The 18,763-nt window shown below is 34.6% G+C and overlaps 7 protein-coding genes across 8 annotated transcripts; 2 read left to right on the forward strand and 5 right to left on the reverse strand.

The window, feature by feature from the left end:
- Window positions 1-25: 25 nt before the first annotated feature.
- Window positions 26-1,417, reverse strand: LOC104790486 (CLAVATA3/ESR (CLE)-related protein 25). The gene is made up of 2 exons (XM_010516247.3): window positions 919-1,417; window positions 26-465 (listed from the first exon to the last, which is right to left on the reverse strand). The coding sequence occupies exons 1-2, from the start codon at window positions 1,125-1,127 to the stop codon at window positions 429-431; spliced, it is 246 nt and encodes an 81-aa protein (XP_010514549.1). The 5' UTR covers window positions 1,128-1,417; the 3' UTR covers window positions 26-428.
- An 860-nt stretch (window positions 1,418-2,277) lies between these two features.
- Window positions 2,278-4,686, reverse strand: LOC104790487 (uncharacterized). Of its 2 annotated transcripts, none has more exons than XM_010516249.3 (10): window positions 4,367-4,686; window positions 4,189-4,280; window positions 4,010-4,108; window positions 3,813-3,917; window positions 3,623-3,727; window positions 3,417-3,555; window positions 3,189-3,304; window positions 3,038-3,094; window positions 2,809-2,963; window positions 2,278-2,588 (listed from the first exon to the last, which is right to left on the reverse strand). In XM_010516249.3, the coding sequence occupies exons 1-9, from the start codon at window positions 4,527-4,529 to the stop codon at window positions 2,886-2,888; spliced, it is 954 nt and encodes a 317-aa protein (XP_010514551.1). In that variant the 5' UTR covers window positions 4,530-4,686; the 3' UTR covers window positions 2,278-2,588; window positions 2,809-2,885. The 2 variants fall into 2 exon arrangements, with proteins under 2 accessions (XP_010514551.1, XP_010514550.1); XM_010516248.3 differs by having other exon boundaries at window positions 2,781-2,963.
- On the reverse strand, window positions 4,599-6,081 carry LOC104790488 (transcription factor MYB35-like). The gene is made up of 3 exons (XM_010516250.3): window positions 5,807-6,081; window positions 5,581-5,710; window positions 4,599-5,480 (listed from the first exon to the last, which is right to left on the reverse strand). The coding sequence occupies exons 1-3, from the start codon at window positions 5,937-5,939 to the stop codon at window positions 4,772-4,774; spliced, it is 972 nt and encodes a 323-aa protein (XP_010514552.1). The 5' UTR covers window positions 5,940-6,081; the 3' UTR covers window positions 4,599-4,771.
- Window positions 6,082-6,265: 184 nt separating this feature from the next.
- LOC104790489 (putative prolyl 4-hydroxylase 7) lies at window positions 6,266-8,576 on the reverse strand. Its single transcript, XM_010516251.3, has 8 exons — window positions 8,350-8,576; window positions 8,171-8,257; window positions 8,030-8,087; window positions 7,845-7,949; window positions 7,418-7,475; window positions 7,143-7,318; window positions 6,989-7,049; window positions 6,266-6,767 (listed from the first exon to the last, which is right to left on the reverse strand). The coding sequence occupies exons 1-8, from the start codon at window positions 8,451-8,453 to the stop codon at window positions 6,466-6,468; spliced, it is 951 nt and encodes a 316-aa protein (XP_010514553.1). The 5' UTR covers window positions 8,454-8,576; the 3' UTR covers window positions 6,266-6,465.
- Window positions 8,577-9,265: 689 nt separating this feature from the next.
- On the reverse strand, window positions 9,266-11,394 carry LOC104698729 (putative prolyl 4-hydroxylase 6). Its single transcript, XM_019246286.2, has 7 exons — window positions 10,922-11,394; window positions 10,752-10,809; window positions 10,491-10,598; window positions 10,218-10,275; window positions 9,952-10,127; window positions 9,812-9,872; window positions 9,266-9,675 (listed from the first exon to the last, which is right to left on the reverse strand). The coding sequence occupies exons 1-7, from the start codon at window positions 11,068-11,070 to the stop codon at window positions 9,383-9,385; spliced, it is 903 nt and encodes a 300-aa protein (XP_019101831.2). The 5' UTR covers window positions 11,071-11,394; the 3' UTR covers window positions 9,266-9,382.
- Window positions 11,395-12,926: 1,532 nt separating this feature from the next.
- On the forward strand, window positions 12,927-13,735 carry LOC104790491 (large ribosomal subunit protein P2x). The gene has a single exon (XM_010516252.3). The coding sequence runs from the start codon at window positions 13,270-13,272 to the stop codon at window positions 13,615-13,617; it is 348 nt and encodes a 115-aa protein (XP_010514554.1). The 5' UTR covers window positions 12,927-13,269; the 3' UTR covers window positions 13,618-13,735.
- Window positions 13,736-15,354: 1,619 nt separating this feature from the next.
- On the forward strand, window positions 15,355-17,326 carry LOC104790492 (AAA-ATPase At3g28510). Its single transcript, XM_010516253.3, has one exon. It carries the CDS (start codon window positions 15,516-15,518, stop codon window positions 17,124-17,126), a length of 1,611 nt encoding a protein of 536 aa, XP_010514555.1. The 5' UTR covers window positions 15,355-15,515; the 3' UTR covers window positions 17,127-17,326.
- Window positions 17,327-18,763: the final 1,437 nt, after the last annotated feature.

The raw sequence follows: 18,763 nt of genomic DNA on the forward strand, positions 1-18,763 counted from the left end.
AAGAAAATATGAGGAAAACAGAGAGTTAGATAAAGACATAATAAGCCTATAATAATAATTAATACAAATGTTATTACACAAAAACCCTACAAAGCCCTTAAAAAGTCTTTAATATCTGCATCAAATCATCTGAAAGATTTCAATCTTCAGACACAGTGTTCCTAAAGAAGAAAGAAAGAGCAATGACTTCACCTTCCAAATTGCTACAGAGCAAGTAAGAGAGACCTTGCAAAACAGAGCAAGACTTCACAAAAGCTATGAGTTCATATTAAGAGAGACCTTGCATATTACCATATCTCTCTGAATCTGAAGTTATCGAATTTCCCCGGAAAAAAGTAGCTTCTTGAGGTCGCGTAATTCACTATTGTGTCTGAAGACAGTAGAAAGACCTAAGAGTTTGCAAACACCATACACGGAGAGTTTTATCATCATACTCTTGGTGGCCGTCTCGAAGTTTCTGCTTTCCTGAAGAAATAATTTTGAAACAAAAGCCTTAGTTAAAGTTGAGTTCTTCTTTCTGCAGTAAATAGAACTTTTAACTAAAGTGGTCAAAGTTCTTCACAAGTGCCTTTAATTCTCTCTTAAGGCATAAAAATTAGAGAAAGAAGAAGCTTTTTTTACTACAACATGATAACATTTATCTGCTTTAGAAAACACAAAATGTGCAGTGACACTGAAAAGAAGGAAAGAAGAAGAATTCTGCATGCTAATGATCTTTTTAGAAACTAGTGATTTATTGGTATCTGTGTAAAAGTGACAACCAAAAAATCTAGAATGGAGGAAACACTAATATTGGATGATTAGTTTTTGTGTAAACGTACTTGCACAAAAAATTTAAAAGGGCTTGATCTCTGATAGCAAACTCAAGGAAGCAAAAAAGTGAAAGATCGAAAAATTCGAGAGAGAAGATTAAGAAACCTGTTGTGGATAGGATCAGGTCCGTTTGGAACTTTTCGCTTGCTCACATGAAACAGATTCACATCCTTACCACTAAACCGCAGAGTCTTGACCTTTTCTGTTGATGGAACACTTGATGCAGAGTTTGCTAAGATACTGACAAGAAGAAACACAATCATACCCAAATACACAACAGCTCCAACCGAAGCTCTAATGCCATTTCCACCCATACTGCAACCTAATGTCCCTACAGCTTCCTGTTTAACATAAACAACTGACCAACCAAACCCAAGAATAGACTGAGCAGAACATCCATGATGTTGGTGAAGTGACTGTCACATAAATAGAGAGAGATCTTTGGACAGGAGAGGCTAAAAAAAGGGGAAAGCGAAATGGGAAGCAAAAAACAAGCATTTAGGTTGTTTTTTATATACCTTGGAAGACAAATCCGTGATTGGTCCTATTTAAAGATGAAGCACACAAAGCAACAATATACATACGTAGTTGTCCACGTAGAGAGAGAGAGAGGAGGCAAGAGGAAGTGAAAGTTAAGAAAAACATATCTTTATGCAACATATGGGCCCGTTAAGTGCCTTTTACTTTGCTTTGATTTGTGAATTTTCATGCAGCAAACCATTGGGGACCTCACAAGTTCCCCTAACTACATATATTTTAAGCCAAATAAAAGCATAGGACAGTGTACCTTTTGTGACTGAGTATTAGCAAGCCTACTACTTTCCTTACCACTATCTTAAATCACTTGGATGTTTCCTTTAAACAATAAGATAATCAATTAAGAATGTAACAATGCATAAGTAAATAACCAAACCTGTGAAAAGGAGCTAGAGCTATAATTTTCTTCCTTGTTAAGTATTCCCCTTCCTATCAAAAGCCGATTAGCAGCAAAACATATAGAGATGTGTATAAACTTTAAACTGTAATCTCTTTAAAAATATATTTAGAAACATATCCAAATTGTAAAGAAAAGAATCCATATCTGAATGACAGCTAGAGAAGATTGAGCCAGTTTGTTTCCATGACACAAGCAAACTTCCTTTTGGCCTTGGTGGGAAAGAGAAGCTTGCCTTACATATAGTAAAGCCAAAATTTAAACAGTCCTGTCCCCACAAGTCCATTACTATATATCTGTTTCCTCTATATCATTTAGGGATCTTACACATGGTCAGGATAGTGTCCTGATAGTATTTGATTCTCACAGTGATTGTGTGAGCAAAGGCATGCCACTATATTTCCCTCTAGAGATTTCAAAATTACATGCTCAGATGCTCTATTGAAGAGTTGTTTACCAAAATAGATTAAATTAGAAGAAGGGAAAGAATGATTCGACACATACCTCAGTTATGTCACTGTCGTAAAAGGTTTTGTTTAAATTAGAAGAAATGCTTAAGATGGTTATTGATGTATATAGTACATACATATAACAATCATGTCTAGCAAAGTTAATCTCTCAAACCTTAAGGGCATCAAAAGAAGCCATATGTAATGGAAAAAAAGGAGAAACTCTAACTGACTTTATATCTCCAACTGCATACAACTATATATTTCTGTGTAACAAACACCCCTCGCAACATACACCATTACCGATTTTACAATTATTATCATAAGTCTGCAACTTTTTCCATCTTAGGACTTGGCAACAAACAAAAATGTGGACTGATCGACAGAATCACCTGCAAAAATTTAAACTGAGACACTAAGAATATGTAACAGAAAGAAACAGAAATGAAAACAAAATAATATTTAATCATGTGACAGAGGCAGAACAAAATGATCTTGTATCATGTGACAGAAGCAGATGTTGCAAGTCAAAGCGGTTGATATGTATGTAAGCAAGAACAGTAGTAACATTTAAAATAACTTACTCTACTATTAAAATGTGGAATGCACTACCTCTTCAATCTTTGCCTCTGTTCATTGCTTTTAACCAAAAAAATGGCTAGATGTAACCATTGCTTTCCACTGTGGTTTTAAGATTTTCTCGGCTTCTGAGCCCATTTTGGTCCATATATGGCCAGATGTGTCCGGCCAAACCTTCGATCAGTCATCTGTAAGAAATTTTGTTTCATCAACATTGATACAACCCCATTCATCAAACAAGTAATAAAAGGGAAATAATTACCTTTTCAAGGCATCCACATGAATCAAGCATTGTTGTTCGTGAAGGGTACTCGACCAACTAGATCAGATTTTGTTCAGAAGAGTATGAGTATTACTCATTGACCCAAAATCCTTATCAGATGGTTTAAGAAGGGAAATACATAGCTACTCACAATAAATGTATTTTCTCCAATAGCTGGCGACTTAGCAATCTGATCCATCAGAACCGCATAATCTACCTCCATGTAAGGTGGTGTAATGCTGATATAATCAAATGCTCCATCCTTACCTGATAGTAAAGAATAATCTTAACAAACAGACACTACTGAAAGCTGAAGTTTGCAATTAATAACAAGTTATGAAACTGAAAACTGTTTAAACATCTTAAAGACTAGACATGCCTACTATTTTATCAGCACGTTCCAAGAAGTTTTCGACTTGAGCAGTGTGTATAACCGAAGCATCAACAAACCCAGTGTGTTCCAAGTTTGGTTGTAGAACATTTGAAACAACCCAAGGATCCATCTCAACAAAATGTGCCTGTGGAGAATTAAGTCAAGTACAAAACCATACAAAACAATTCCTGCCACTAATATTTCTTTGTTACCTCAGAACATCCTCGACTGATTGCTTCAATTCCCACAGATCCTGTACCACTGTACAAATCCAACCACTTACCAGGACGCAGAGATGTTGGACAACCGCCAGCAGCCTACATAATGAAGAGAAGAATCAGTCTTTGAATGTTAATCTCACAGAACAAAAAAAAAGAGTCAATATCTCTCATTACTCTTGACCTGGAGAATCCCAAAAGCTGCTCCTTTAACAACTTCCATCATAGGTCTCACATCCATTCCCTTAAGAGAAAGCAATTTCTTTCGTTTGGCCGTTCCTGCAAGAACCTAAACACACAAACACACACATTTGAGGAAATCAAACAACAGAAAACCCCAAAAAAAACAAGACAATGAAACAAATATACAAATATACACACCTGAAGTAACCTATGAGTTGTTCTTGGCTGTACTACAACAACTTCTTCTACTTGTTGGCTGTTCCTTCCACTCATTTTCTCTTCTTTCCTTCTCTCCTTCTACAAATACGTAAGAAATTTTCAGCTCGGAGCAATTTATCAGAACCCAAACCGAAACAATTATTGAAAAAAAAACAAACCTTAGATTGAGACCCAAAGTCATCATTGGCATCATAACCATATCGTTCCAGCAACAATTTCTTATCCTCGCTTGCTAAACCAGTTCCTGAATCTGTAAACCCACAAGACATAAACTGAGAAAAAAGACACACCTTTTGCTACATGTTCGATATTATGAAAGTTGAAAAAAGTTCACACTTTTACGGCTCGAGACGACGACGGATCTTCCAACACGCAGCGGAGTAGAGATTCTAAAGAGGTGAATTTGAGGGAAAGAAGAATACGAGACACCCAGATTCTTCTTCGTCTCGATGTTGATTCCTAGTGGAGAGACTATCGGAGATGATAACAAAACCGCCATAGCTGATAAAAAGCTTTCGACTTTGAAGCTCGCAGTTATGTTAAGAGCGTCGAAGAAGAAAAGATAGAAATTGAGTTAAACCCTCTTTCACAACCAGAGGATAAGTTCCTTTACCAAAAAGGTGTTTACTTTGGTAAGTAATAAGAGAAGAGATCTTAACTTATTGAAAAATCATAGTTCTTGAATATATCATATAACCGGTTACAAGAGAACCAACAACAACAAAGAACGAGAAGAAGGATCTAATAGTCGAAATCATTCAAGAGTTGAGGAAACTGTGACAGCATTTCTTGGTCTTTATCCAATATTTCATCAACAAATGAACTCGCGGAATGACTTGTTCCCGAGGCGTTTGTATCGATGTTGTTATGAGAGCTGCATTCGGTTAGGCTGTTGAAATGAAGCTCGTTTTGCGCAAAAGTGAGGTTGCTAGTAGCTGAGGATCCCACTACTTGTATCTGAGAGTTCTGAGGTAAGACCGGATCCGAGAGAAGGTAATCATTCCAGCAGAAGTTAGTAGCCCCTTGGTTTGGCTGAGTGATACTAGCAGATGATGATGAGGAAGAGCAAGAAGATGTGGTTCCATTGAGCAAATGATTCGAGTGGTTAGAGAAATGGAATGGAGTAGTTTGGAATTCGGATGAAGTGGGATTGGTAAAGATCATAGGAGAGTTGTTGTAATAAGTCTCATGGCTCATTGTTGTGTTCCTCATCATTTCCCAGGCTGATGAGTTGGATTGTGTGAGTATAGAGTTGTTTGATGGTTCTGCTTTGAAGGATGCATTTTCATGGCCACTAATGTTTCTGAATTCTAAAACGACCTGAGACACTGGTTTATGAGTCACCGGATCTATTCCCATTTTCATCAGCTTCTTCTTCAGCTTCGTGTTCCAGTGGTTCTTCACATCGTTATCCGTTCTCCCTGGAAGCTTTCGCGCAATCGAAGACCACCTGAAAACAGTTCAGAAGTTATTTATTATTAACAATGTTGAAAACAAGTTTAATTGTCTCATTGTTAAAAAGTTAGTTAGCAATTAGGTTTCTTCATTACCTGCTGCCAATGACTCTGTGACACTGAATGATAAGCTCTTCTTCTTGAGGAGAGAAGCTATCATGTTTAAGGTCAGGTCTTAAGTAATTAGTCCACCTCAGTCTACAGCTCTTCCCACATCGATTCAAGCCTGCACCAAAGAAAGAAAAACAAAAATGTCAGACTTGTATAAGGAGATGAGATATCTTAAAAGTTAAAAGTAAGCAGAGATTTTCTTGGAAAGAACCTGCTTTCTTGGGGATCAAACTCCAGTTTCCTACACCATGAATAGCAACATAAGCAAGGATCTTAGCGTCTTCTTCCTCGGTCCAGAGACCTTTCTTGACATTGGATTTGTCACAACATGGTGGCCTTCCCATTTTTTGGGTATTCACACACAAGAGAGAAGATGAAGAAGAAGAAGAAGCTGAGAAATGTCTGAGAGTACAACAACAAAGGCTTTATGGAAATAGAGTGATGCAATGCAAAAGCTCTGAGACATGGCTAAAGAGAGAGAAAGAGAGAGAAGGTGAGGATCTCATGCTTGAAGGCTCCTAATTAACGGTAATTGCATGATTGTTACACTTCATTAGAAATATAGAGTCTCGAAGTGCATGACGTAGTTTAGACAACTATCATCTCATGTACACTACTACTGACTCTAAAATAATACGGCATTCAGTTGTCATGTATTGCTTGCTTGAGGTTGATGATAAACTGATTTTTATTAAGTTTTGGTTTAGTTATGAACCATAGGGAACATAACTGAATATGAAACCAGTAACATAGATTCAGAATTATTTTTTAGTATATTGTTCTAAATTTTTCATTCTATTGACGAAATGTATCTCTACAAAAATGTTCATCCTTTTAATAAGAGCTTTGATTTACTTGTTGTTGTTGTTCTTAAGATGAGCAAGCTTTGCAACTCTTTCTGCAGTATCCATGGTCATTTTCTGAACCCACCATGTACGTTGGATTCTTCTGGCACTCCCCTTCCTTTGCCCATTTTTCACAGCTTTCATTCTCGTCCACACACCCAGATTGCTTCTTAAACGCTCTGTCGAATGACCTTACATGAATCCATCTAGTTGCTGACCATTTCTCTCCCTCAACCACTGGACAGCTTCCATGTAAACTAGTAGGATCTGTGGTTGCGTTTGGGTGTAGATTGAAGAATAGTAAAGCATCCCCTTTCCTCGGTTTCACTGCAAAGAAAGATTTTCAGATAGTGCAATATACCATTTCGAGAGATACCTTTCATTATCATAGAATCATACTACTGCAATCCCTATTTGTGTTTAGCTTTTAAGTTTAATCATTTTCCACTTTTAAACCAAACGCATGTTCAAGATAATCTAGATGTTATAGTATCCACTTTTTGTGTTTAATAGGTGTATAGATGTTAGAGTATTAACAGTGTTTTTACCAGCATAGCCTTGTTTTGCACATTCCGTCCAGCTATCGTCTTTCAGTTGAGTTGTCTTGCCCTATAAGAATGTGTAATCAAATTGAAATGAGGCTACTCAGGCTATGAAATCCAAATAATAGGTGATGGAACCAGAAGTGATATATGCCTTTACCTTCCACATGGGAAACACTGTCTCTCCGCCCTTTTGAACATTGGACAAGTACATCAATACAGTGGCGATCCGATGACCACCAAGCTCCAGATTGGCCTGATCGTGAAAGTAGTCAAAATGGGGTTCATATTTTTGACCATTCTCATAGTGCAATATTTGCATGGATTCCCCATTTTCTGATCCGCAACACAGAAAAACAAAAAAGAGTTGAGAAGTTGTAATCTACTAAAGGCTAAAGCAAGAAACAGAATTAGGCAACATTTGGTCAGAAATACCTTCGGGAAGAAAGGTCCACGCAGCAAGTTTTGCCTCGACATTAGATACTATATCATCCTGCACAACACAAAAACCTTACCATTCAATCCTACACAACCTCTAGAATAGCCAGATCTTGCATTCAGGCTACTACATTGTCTAAGCAAAGAAACAGAATTCTACAGTGTTGCAGGACATATACGAGTAACCGCAAACAAGTCTATCAAACAAGTAGAGTAAACTAGCCAAATACACTTCTTACAAAAGCCACATTATATACCTCAGAACATCAATCATTCTCAGAATAATACATCATAAACTCAACTGATTGTACACGAATCAAGATATGACCACAGCTTCAAACAAGTCATTCCAAATCTTTAGTATAACCAACAGACTCATCTATGGATTCAAACATCTCTTGTAAAGCTTATATATATAACTCACCTGTCTTTTAGAAAGAAACATTCCAGAACTAGTCCGTACTTCACTCTCAACACTCTCACCAGAATCATTATCAGCCACCATTGACTTCTCAAGCTTTCCTTTTGCCTAAACCCATAAATCAAATCCATCATCACTAGTTCTTCAAAATCAAAACCAAACACAAATACGTTTAAAGATTTATATACCAATTTGATAAAATGATCACACTCCTCATCAGTAAGAAACCCTTTATACAAAAAAGCTCTGCCAAAAAAACAAGTCACAAACTTCAAAACACAAAATCAAAAAAATCAACAGAAACAAATTAAAGCTAAAAAAAAACAAACCTAGGAGTCCAAGAGAGTTGAGTAACACGAGTTGGATCAAAACCAAAAGAAGAAGCACTCGTTTTCATCTTAATCACAGACCCATCTCTGCAAAAACAAAACAAAACCCTCAGAGAGTCAAAACCAAAATTCGAAAGAAAAACACAATCGAATCAATTTCATCGTAATCTTCTTAAAACCTGTTGTTACTCGATCGAGTGAAGAAACGGGTAGGTGCAGATGAGAATTTAGGAAGAATCAAGAGAAAACATAGGGAAAATGCAAGAAAAATCCGAGAATCCATTGGCTGTGTGTGTGAGAAAAAAGACTTGTTGGAGGAGACGAAGACCAAGATGTATTGTAATCACACTACTGTTTCTTTATTTCTTTTTTATTTGATTTGTTTCCCATAGTTTTGTGATTTAACAATTATGTCCCCCTTTGGTTTTGGAGTATTTATGACGCCCACTGTATTTTTTGTCTGCCTTCGGTTTTTTTATTTTATTTTAATTAATACCTCCCGTTGACTAATTTTTTCGAGGTTATTCGTACATAATTATAATCTCTAAAAAATAATTACTCCATAAATTACATATTTTAACAAATTAATATATTAATAACTTTTTCACAATTTGTTTGTTTTTTTTTGCTTTTTATATACTTCACATTTGTCAATCTCAACTTTCTTTACACCATTAACCAAACCCACTTCATTTAATTCTAATATCTTCAATTTTCAAATAAAAATTATAATATTTCAAAATCTCTATGTATTTCATGCTTTGATTTTTTTTTTATTTTTTGAAATGCAATTTAATTTGATTATATATATAAAGCATCATATATATATATATATTAAATAGAGTAATTTGGTATAAATAAATTTATTTTTAAAATTTAAATTTCATAAAGTTTATAAACTATTCATAAAAATAAAAATAATTATTGATAGAATTAATATTTTTACAATTAGATACCATAAGATTTACTCATGCATACCATGGATCCTTATCTCTGGTCAATCATAGTCTTATTAATTTACAGATTTTATTAAAATTTTGACTACTTTTTAAGATACTGAATCTTTGATTTGTTTGACAAAGAGTTATAGACTAATCAGATTTTTAATGGTTTTTCTAAGCCCGAGTAGTGAAGAACCGGTTCGCTACAAAATTTTTAATCCTTCAAAAAAATACGACGACCTTTGATTTACTTGTTTGTTGTTGTTCTTAATTAAGCTGAGCAAGCTTTGCAGCTCTTTCTGCAAAATCCAAGGTCTTTTTCTGAACCCACCATGTAAGTTGGATTCTTTTCGCATTCCCCTTCCTTGGCCCATATTTCACAGCTTTCATTCTCGTCCACACATCCAGATTGCCTCTTACCAAATGACCTAACATGAATCCATCTGGTCGCTGACCACTTCTCTCCTTCAATCACCGGACAACTTCCATGTAAGCTTGTTGGATCCGTGGTTGCATTTAGATGGAGACTGAAGAACAACAATGCGTCCCCTTTCCTCGGTTTCACTACAAAGATACACAGTCACATGCATAATGTATTGTACCATTAATTGTTGTACCATTTGTTTCACTACAAATATCGAATTATGCTACATGTGTTGTGTGTGTGTGTATCAAAACTATATACAATATTATTTTTTACCTGCATAACCTTGTTTAGCACATTCCGTCCAGCTATCGTCTTTCAGCTGATGTATTTTACCCTGTAAACATGAGTGATCAAATCAGAATCAAAATCTTACGTGAGAATACATGGAACCAGAAATGATACAAGTCTTTTACCTCCCACATGGGAAAAACTGTTTCTCCACCCTTTGTGACATTGGACAAGTACATCAGTACAGTAGCGAACCGATGTCCGCCGTTCTTTAGAGTTTCCTGGTCGAAATAGAAGTCCAAATGCGGTTCATATTTCTGACCATTCTCATAGTGCAATATTTGTAAGGGTTCCCCATTTTCTGATCCACAACACATAAAAAAGAGGTGAGAATAAGAAACAGAATTAGAGAACTATATATAAACATAGAGATAGCCTCGGGAGTACATACCCTCCGGAAGAAAGGTCCATGCAGCAAGTCTAGCCTCCACTTTAGCTACTATATCATCCTAAAATGTTCAACAACGATTAGTGAATTACACCAAACCAATTATGACTAGAAACTAATCTGTCTAATTGATATAATTAAGCTACGTGGATAAACACAATGCATATACCGTATAACAAAAAATACATCGAAAACGATTTTTTAATTTTATTTTAGATTTAAACTAGCACACATCGTAAATTTTTAAAAAGATACAAAAATTGAAAGCTCTCTCACTTGTCTTTTGGAAAGAAACATTCCAGAACTTGTGCGTTCTTCACTTTCAGTACTCGCACCCGTATCATCATCAATCACCACCCTTGACTTCTCAAGCTTTCCTTTTGCCTAAACCCAATGTTGAAATCCAAAAACAAAGTTTCTGGATGTTGTTACAAACTCACATAGTCTCACAACAACATTGATCCCCTAGATCATCACAAAAAAACTAAAATAATTTTTTAAAGACACGAAAACGTAAGAACGTATTTGATTCTATACCAAGTTAATCAAATGATCACATTCCTCATCTGAAAGAAACCTCTTGTATAAAAAAGCCCTGGAGAAAACCACAAAGATCAGATTTTTTAACACAAAATCATGTTTGAAAAAACAAAGATCAAGATTACTAAAAAAAAAATACCCAAAATTCAGATACGCAAAACACAAACCTAGGAGTCCAAGAGAGTTGAGTGACACGAGTTGGATCAAAACCAAAAGAAGAAGCACTTGTTTTAAGCTTAATCACAGAGGAATACGAAATTTGAAAAGAAATCAAGAGAAGACAAATTGAAAATGAGAAAAAATTTAGAGAATCCATTAGACTTTTTTTTTTTCGTTAGATAGACTTTTGAGATTTAAACAATTTTGTTCCTTATTTGTATAATGAAGCACACTGTATTTTTTTTTCCCTGTTTTTAATTCACGTTGACTAGTATTTTTACATTTGGTAGGTTCTTTAACTCTTTTGGAGTATATTTTTTTTTTTTTTGTTGATAAATAATAAAGTTTCGTGCTTTCAGATAATATGGTAATCCCGATTAAAAAACATCAGTTACCAGGAATACACTCTCCCTCCTTCTTAACCTCATCATCCTATTAAATTGTTGTATGAATAATCATGTTCCAAAATCATATCTTAGGGGGTTATAATTGGTTTGAGATTTGAATAGAATTTTAAATACCTTAAATGTTATGTAGAATCTGTTGTTATTAAATCAAGATTTTGTTAAAATCTGTTAAAATTCAGTGTTATTAGTTTGTGATTTATAAAATGTCATAAATCTTAACAATTTTGGATTATTGGATTCAGACTTTTATAAAGTCAATAAAAGTTTTGTGTTATTAAATTAAAACAAAAGAATCTAGGATTGTTAGTGAATTTAGTTATTATGTTATTCGTTCATGATTTTATACACTTTCTTCACAACATAAAGTCATGGAAAATATTACAAAAATACAGAGATTGTTTGGAGCAAATTACAAAATTTTAGAAAATTAAACAACAAAACTGTAATATACTTTCTAACAAACCTTAAAAATATTTTACATATTCACTTTTGATGATTTTGTTGAAGTCTTCAAAATTCTTTATAAATTAGAATCTAATAACACCTTATTCAATCCAAAAATAGTATATTCAAAGTTTCTGATTTTGAATATATGAACTTCTAAATATGCACGCCATACTCTTTATAAATTTTTAGAGTTTATAAGGAGAATTTATCTAAATATGCATGCGATCTCATCTAAATATTTCACATAATCTTTTGATGATTTTTTCTCGTTTTAATCTAAATTTCTTAAAATATAAATTCTTAATGATTTTTTTTTCACTTTTAAAATTTTGAAATTGAAATAACTAATTAGTTATCAGAATTAATGAATTCAATCTATACAAAATATTTTTATACTGACTGTAAAATGTATGTTTTTAATTATACAACACTATAATCAATTCCACATAATCTTTTTTTTTTGGTTTTTAATAGTACTAAAAAGGTTAAAAAATGTTTTTAATTTCTGGTCAACGCTAGATTCCAATGAACAATGTATCAAAATAAATTGATCGTGATATTAATTACATGTTATCATAAAGTTAGCTACATAGTTTTAAACCTGAAATGTGTTGTCATGTACTATGTTATATTATTGCTTTAACTAATTTCGATAAATATTCAAAAACCTCTAGACTATCCTGTTAGGGGTAGATCCACACCCATTGCCAAAAGACTCTGCCTATTAAATGTCCAAATAAACTTCCAAGGAAGGAGGGATATTTTGGTATTCTCGGAGGATGAACCGACACAGTTTCCTATAAATACGGACGTACAACGTCCGTAAAAAGGGTTCAAAAAAGGAGAGAAAAGAGGAATAAGAAAAAGTACCAGATAACTCGTCAAACGGTTCTGAATTGACGAACTCGCAGCTCGTCTTTCGTCCTTAATCGAGTCCTTTTAGCTCGTCTAAATTAGCTTTGTAACCCGCCCTTTTGTACCTGAGTACCAATCTACAAAGAGAACTTCGACCTCCTTTCTACCGAACTAAATATTCTAATTATGACCGATTTGGACATCAACATATCCCAAACTCAGGTAATGATAATCGAAATCCAGATTTACGTATCTTGAAATTTCATGTTATCTGGTCCATAACTCATCATAACATAAAAAAAAAAAATACAAAAAAACTCATCTTAACATCATAACATCATAAGTAAAATACCCTCATTAATTACAAGATCTTACAAATATGTCACAAAAAGAAAATGAGAATAAAAAGAAAACAGATTAAAACATTTAAGGCCCACTAAAGACCCATAATTCTAAAGGCCCATTAAAATGTGTGGCTCTGGTTTCGTGTACCGTACGTACGGAACAAAACCCTAAAAATCTCCTCTCATTATGGGGAGAGAAGATAACAACACTGCCTCCTTTAAATACACACACTATAGGCGGAACCAGTGTCTTTCACAAACCCTAGCAGTCGAATCCAAAATCCCAAAACACAAAAACGAACGATGAAGGTGATTGCTGCTTTTCTCCTCGCTAAGCTCGGAGGAAAGGAGAACCCAACCTCAAATGATCTGAAGAAGATCTTGGAGTCCGTTGGTGCTGAGATCGATGAGTCGAGGATAGATCTGTTGTTTTCTCTGATTAAAGATCATGATGTGACGGAGCTTATCGCTGCTGGGAGGGAGAAGATGGCTGCTTTGTCTTCTGGTGGTCCAGCTGCTGCTATGGTTGGAGGAGGTGATGGTGGAGCTGCTGCTGCTGCGGCTGAGCCAGCTGCTGAGTCTAAGAAGAAGGTTGAAGAGGTGAAAGAGGAGTCTTCTGATGGTGAAGGCATGATGGGTCTCTTTGATTAATGAATCTGTTGCTGAGTATCATTTTGATGTTTCTTTGGTTTTGTGATGATGGATCTTTGTGTTATGTTAAGACTTGTGTTTCTGTTGTTGGTTTTATAATCTTTGGAGCTTATGATTCTATGGTTTTTTTTTTTACTTGTGTGATTTGAGAATTGGGCTTGATCTAGGTGTTGTGAGATTGGTAATGCAGAGTGAGTGGGTTTGTCTATGTGGTTTAGTTTTGGTTTGCTAAGCATTTTAACCATGATTAGTGCTTAGAAATGGACAAATTAAGAGTAGTGAGTACAAATGTGCAAAGGGTTTGTTTTGTTAATGGCTAATAACACAATGTAGCAAATGGTGAGTTTGTTTATGTGATTTAGTATGGTTTTCGTTATGGGTTTGGTTCTGGTTTGCTTAGCATTTCCATAATGATTAGTGTTTAAAGATGGAGAAAGTGTAGTAGTGAGTCCAAATGTGAAAATGGTTTGGTTTGTTAGTGGCTAAGAACACTGAGGCTGATACACCAAAGAGGCAAATGGTTTTCACCTGCAGTTAAAAGATGTTTCTTCTATATACTTAAATGAGTTTGGTTGTCAAGTTCTGTGATTAAGTTTGCATTATGTATTTGATGTAATCTATCATCAAGAATGTTTGACTAGTTGTAACTCTGTGAATAACACAATCAATCATCAATACTTTGATACTTAAAACTTTTATAGCTAGACTCAGCTGAAACTGTGAAAGAGACTCTATGTGAGAGTCCAACATCTTAGGCGCTGCTCTGTTTTGTGCCATTACTACTTCTTTTGAAGCTCTCGGACGATGAGTAAGCTACTCTTAAAAAAACTTTAGGCTTTCGTCGTTAATGCTCTAAACTAAGCTCCTCCACCAAGTCTACTAAATGACTTGGAACCTGCTTATGTATTTGGGCTGTGGACGTTGTTCTTACTGGACCTATAGAAGCCCAAGTTCATTATATGTCGTGAGATGAGAAACTGTTTCGATTTGGACTTCTCGTTTTGTATACAGTGTACTAGTATTTGGCAATAAGACCTCTCAATTGACATCAACATCTCCGAACAAGAAAATTGTAATATACCCAAAGATAGTGGCTATTGGCTAATGGCTAGTACGGAATCATTAGGTGAGCTACGTTAGTTTAGATCAAAAATGACATCAACCTAAACGTATTAAAGAAATAGTTCAATTAACGTCACCCTATAGAAGAGAGCATCGCTAAGCATGCTTCTCTTAGCACACGGGCGCACTAACATATTATATGACTAACAAGAAGACAATTTCGTAATATGTCTATATGTTTTTTTTCTTTTTATTTTTTCAAAGAAACGAAGAAACCTTTCATAATCACTTAGGCTTAGGTGTTAAGGTGCTTTTTCGTAAACAAACAAAATATTCAACTTGTAGTCTAAGCTTACGACAGTTGACTATACTTATAAAATTCTAAGTCACAAAATAATTATCACTTTTTTAAAGAAAAAAAAGAGATATATGGCTCATACTTTACAGAATATTATACTCTTTTAAAATACTTAATTGGCTCCTCGCATCATTCCAAGAGCAAAAAGCCAATATCGACAAGTTTCTAAGCACCTTCTTCACATACTAGAGACAAAGCCTAGTGACATTATGTATTGTAAAATACCTTAAAAATAATTAAAACAAACTACGAAACAAAATAGTTGTGAAAATTCCACATCATATTAATATTATACATAGATGTGATAAGTTTCCTGAAAAATTATCAGAGATTTCTTGGTATCTTCCTCAGAAACTCGATATAAAAAGAGAGTGAGTGGCAACGGAGAAATGAATCCAAAGAGAAACACACACAAATAGTTTTGTGTAAATAAATAACACAAACAAGTGATTACGTGAGGTACAAGCAACACAAGAAGATGCTTGAGACCGGAGCGATATGGGGATTAACCGGCACGACAGTGACGAGCTTTATGTTCTTCTGGGCGATGTACAAACAATACGTCCCTCACGAATTCCGAGCCTACGTGGAGAAATACTTCCACAAGATGATTGGGTGGATCTCTTACTACGTTCACATCAAATTCACCGAGTACACAGAAGAAGGTCTCAAGAGAAGTCAAGCCTACGACTCCATACGTAACTACTTAGCCTCAAAATCTACGACTCTTGCTAAGAGACTAAAGGCCAACGAGTCGAAAAATAGCAAATCGCTGGTGTTTAGTATGGACGATCATGAGGAAATTGAAGATGAGTTCGAAGGTGTGAAGGTGAAGTGGCATTCAAATGTGAAAGTGACTCAACCTCAGCATAGTTATGGTCGAAGCATCTCAGACGAGAGAAGGTACTTTACGCTTACTTTCCATAGACGACACCGAGGTATGATCATTGAGACTTATCTTGATCATGTTTTGAGAGAAGGGAAAGCTATTGGGTTGAATAAGAGAGAGAGGAAGCTCTACACTAATAACTCGAGCCAAGAATGGTATCCATGGAGATCAGGAAAGTGGAGTAACGTTCCTTTTCATCACCCCGCTACGTTTGAAACTTTGGCTATGGATCCTGTAAAGAAAGAAGGGATTAAGAAGGATTTAATAAAGTTTAGCAAAGGAGAAGATTACTATAGGAAGGTTGGGAAGCCATGGAAGCGAGGTTATCTCTTGTTTGGCCCGCCCGGGACAGGGAAATCGACTATGATAGCTGCAATAGCAAATTTCTTGGACTATGATGTGTATGATCTTGAGCTGACGACCGTGAAGGATAACTCGGACTTGAAGAAGTTGTTGCTTGATACAAAAGGTAAGTCTATCATTGTGATTGAAGACATTGATTGCTCGCTTGATCTTACGGGGCAGAGAAAGAAGAAGAATGATGATGATGAAGAAGAGGATGGAGAGGAGAAGAAGAAGGAAGATGAGAAGAAGCCAAAGGTGGATGAGAAGCAAAGCAAGGTTACTTTGTCAGGGTTATTAAACTCCATTGATGGGTTATGGTCAGCTTGTAGTGGTGAGAAGATCATAGTGTTCACAACTAATTTTGTGGATAAGCTCGATCCGGCTTTGATACGTAGAGGAAGAATGGACAACCACATTGAGATGTCTTATTGCAAGTTTGAAGCGTTTAAGGTTTTGGCCAAGAACTACTTGGAGATTGAAACACATGAACTGTATGAAGAAATCGAGAGAAGGCTCGAAGAAACCGATATGTCCCCAGCGGATGTTGCTGAGACTTTGATGCCGAAGTCTGACGAAGAAGATGCAGATATTTGCATCAAACGTTTGGTCAAGACTTTGGAGGAAGAGAAGGAAAAAGCAAGGAAATTGGCTGAGGAAGAAGAGAAGAAGAAAGTAGCGAAGGAAGCGAAAAAGAAGAAGAAAGCAGAGGAAGCAGAGGAGAAGAAGAGAGTTGAGGAAGAAAAGAAGAAGAATAAGAAAGCAGAGGAAGAAGAGAAGGAGGAGAAGACAGAGGAAGACGTGAAGAAGGAGAAGGAGCAAAACGGCGACGTTTCTAATCAAAATGGTTGCAACTAAAATGATATGAAGAAAATAAGTGACGCCTGATGAATTCTCTAGTTTATTGTGTGGTAAGGTTGTACTTAGGCATGGTGTTTCTAAATAAATTTTAATTGCAAAATTCCATATTAATGTTTGCTAAAAGATGCTTATTATCTGTTAATTTGTTTGTATTATACGTATTTATCTGTTAATTCCATCGTAGTAGTTATCTTTAATTTTGCGGCATTGGGAATGCTCGTCATTGCTTGGTTCTAAACTTTTTTAAATACATATTTTCTTTTTTTACTTTGGTTTAATTTGAACGAAGGAAATCAAGTATTTGCGGGGGGCACACACACAAAAGACGATTCTTGGGTACGGGTGAACCGGTTCATTCACCTCTCTTATTCTTATCTAACTCAACCAAATAATACAATTTCATATTAAATTAAGTAAATATTAATAAATATTTTAGAAAATCATTAATAAAAAATAGAAAATATTAAATTAAGTAAATCCAAACTGACACATAATCTTGTTTTATTACAAAATCTAAACTTTAAGTCTTTTTTACAAAATCAAACCAATATATAACTCTTTTTAATCATAAAATCTAAACCATAATTCTCATTTCTCAATCCAAACCAATATATAATCTCTTTTAATTGTAAAATCTTAATACTAATTCTCATTTACTAACCCAAATCGATATATAATCTCTTTTAATTGTAAAATCTAAACCCTAAATTTTATTTGTCAACTCACATATAATTTTGTTTAATTATAAAATCGAAACCCTATTTATACAAACAAATCAACATATAATTTTATAAATCAAAACTCAATAATATATTATTAGTTTTTTTAAATATAATTTTTTATTTTATTTTATTTTATTTCTTTTTCTTTTTATTAGATGGTATAATCTGATTGGTTAAAAAAGAGGTGTTCACCCAAGTATTTTCCAAACAAAGATACTATTTTTTTTTTTATATTTAAAGTTGTCTTTCTTAAATGAAAACCAGGGAAGTTTGCCAATTTAAACATAATCTACTATATTTCTTTTTTGTTATAGTTCTTTATTGTCAAAAGTAAAATATCTAGGAAATGTTATGTTATAATATATTATCTTTCCTTTTTACTGCTTCTAGCATCATTAGGGCCATCTTAATTAAAGTGTTTTTAACCATACTTGATATTTAGAGATGCTGATAGTGTAGTGTCTTTTTTTTTTTTTGTTGAAATTTTAGGGGGTGTATTCAAAATAGAATTTTGGAGGATTTTGGAGGAAATTATACCCCTCTTAATCCTCCAAAATCCTGTTTTGAATATACCCCTCTTAATGTTTGCTCTCAACAAATTAAAATTATTATGTGCAAGTAAAATTATTAACATCTCACCCACCAGGGAGCACATGGTTCTAAGACCATATACTTAAACCACTAGCCCAACGTGTATAATCTAAATATAATGATGGAAGTATATACTTCTTTAAAATTGAAGTTTCTTACTTGTTGATTGGAATTCATTTGATTAAATGCTTCTTTTTGAGATTTTGTTTCATCTCCAAAAGTAACGAAGTGTAGGCGGATAAGAAATTATTTGGTTATGATCTATATATTCATAAATCATAATCTAACCCAAAAAATCCAACTGCTAGACTAAGTTGATTA

The sequence above is a fragment of the Camelina sativa genome, chromosome 6, assembly GCF_030686135.1.
Source record: "Camelina sativa cultivar CO46 ecotype springtype chromosome 6, ASM3068613v1".
Lineage (NCBI taxonomy): Eukaryota > Viridiplantae > Streptophyta > Magnoliopsida > Brassicales > Brassicaceae > Camelina > Camelina sativa.

Coding starts and splice junctions, on each gene's coding strand:
- LOC104790486 (XM_010516247.3), bottom strand. CDS start 1,127: ATGGGTGGAAATGGCATTAGAGCTTCGGTTGGAGCTGTTGTGTATTTG. Junction 466..918: donor CCTGATCCTATCCACAACAG/GTTTCTTAATCT, acceptor TTATTTCTTCAG/GAAAGCAGAAACTTCGAGAC.
- LOC104790487 (XM_010516249.3), bottom strand. CDS start 4,529: ATGGCGGTTTTGTTATCATCTCCGATAGTCTCTCCACTAGGAATCAAC. Junction 3,556..3,622: donor TCAGTCGAGGATGTTCTGAG/GTAACAAAGAAA, acceptor AATTCTCCACAG/GCACATTTTGTTGAGATGGA. Junction 3,305..3,416: donor ACGTGCTGATAAAATAGTAG/GCATGTCTAGTC, acceptor CTTTACTATCAG/GTAAGGATGGAGCATTTGAT.
- LOC104790488 (XM_010516250.3), bottom strand. CDS start 5,939: ATGGGAAGGCCACCATGTTGTGACAAATCCAATGTCAAGAAAGGTCTC. Junction 5,711..5,806: donor TTTGATCCCCAAGAAAGCAG/GTTCTTTCCAAG, acceptor TCTTTGGTGCAG/GCTTGAATCGATGTGGGAAG. Junction 5,481..5,580: donor CACAGAGTCATTGGCAGCAG/GTAATGAAGAAA, acceptor AACTGTTTTCAG/GTGGTCTTCGATTGCGCGAA.
- LOC104790489 (XM_010516251.3), bottom strand. CDS start 8,453: ATGGATTCTCGGATTTTTCTTGCATTTTCCCTATGTTTTCTCTTGATT. Junction 8,258..8,349: donor ACTCGATCGAGTAACAACAG/GTTTTAAGAAGA, acceptor TTGTTTTTGCAG/AGATGGGTCTGTGATTAAGA. Junction 7,319..7,417: donor GTGGACCTTTCTTCCCGAAG/GTATTTCTGACC, acceptor GTTGCGGATCAG/AAAATGGGGAATCCATGCAA.
- LOC104698729 (XM_019246286.2), bottom strand. CDS start 11,070: ATGGATTCTCTAAATTTTTTCTCATTTTCAATTTGTCTTCTCTTGATT. Junction 10,276..10,490: donor TGTTTCTTTCCAAAAGACAA/GTGAGAGAGCTT, acceptor TGAACATTTTAG/GATGATATAGTAGCTAAAGT. Junction 9,676..9,811: donor TGCTAAACAAGGTTATGCAG/GTAAAAAATAAT, acceptor GTATCTTTGTAG/TGAAACCGAGGAAAGGGGAC.
- LOC104790491 (XM_010516252.3), top strand. CDS start 13,270: ATGAAGGTGATTGCTGCTTTTCTCCTCGCTAAGCTCGGAGGAAAGGAG.
- LOC104790492 (XM_010516253.3), top strand. CDS start 15,516: ATGCTTGAGACCGGAGCGATATGGGGATTAACCGGCACGACAGTGACG.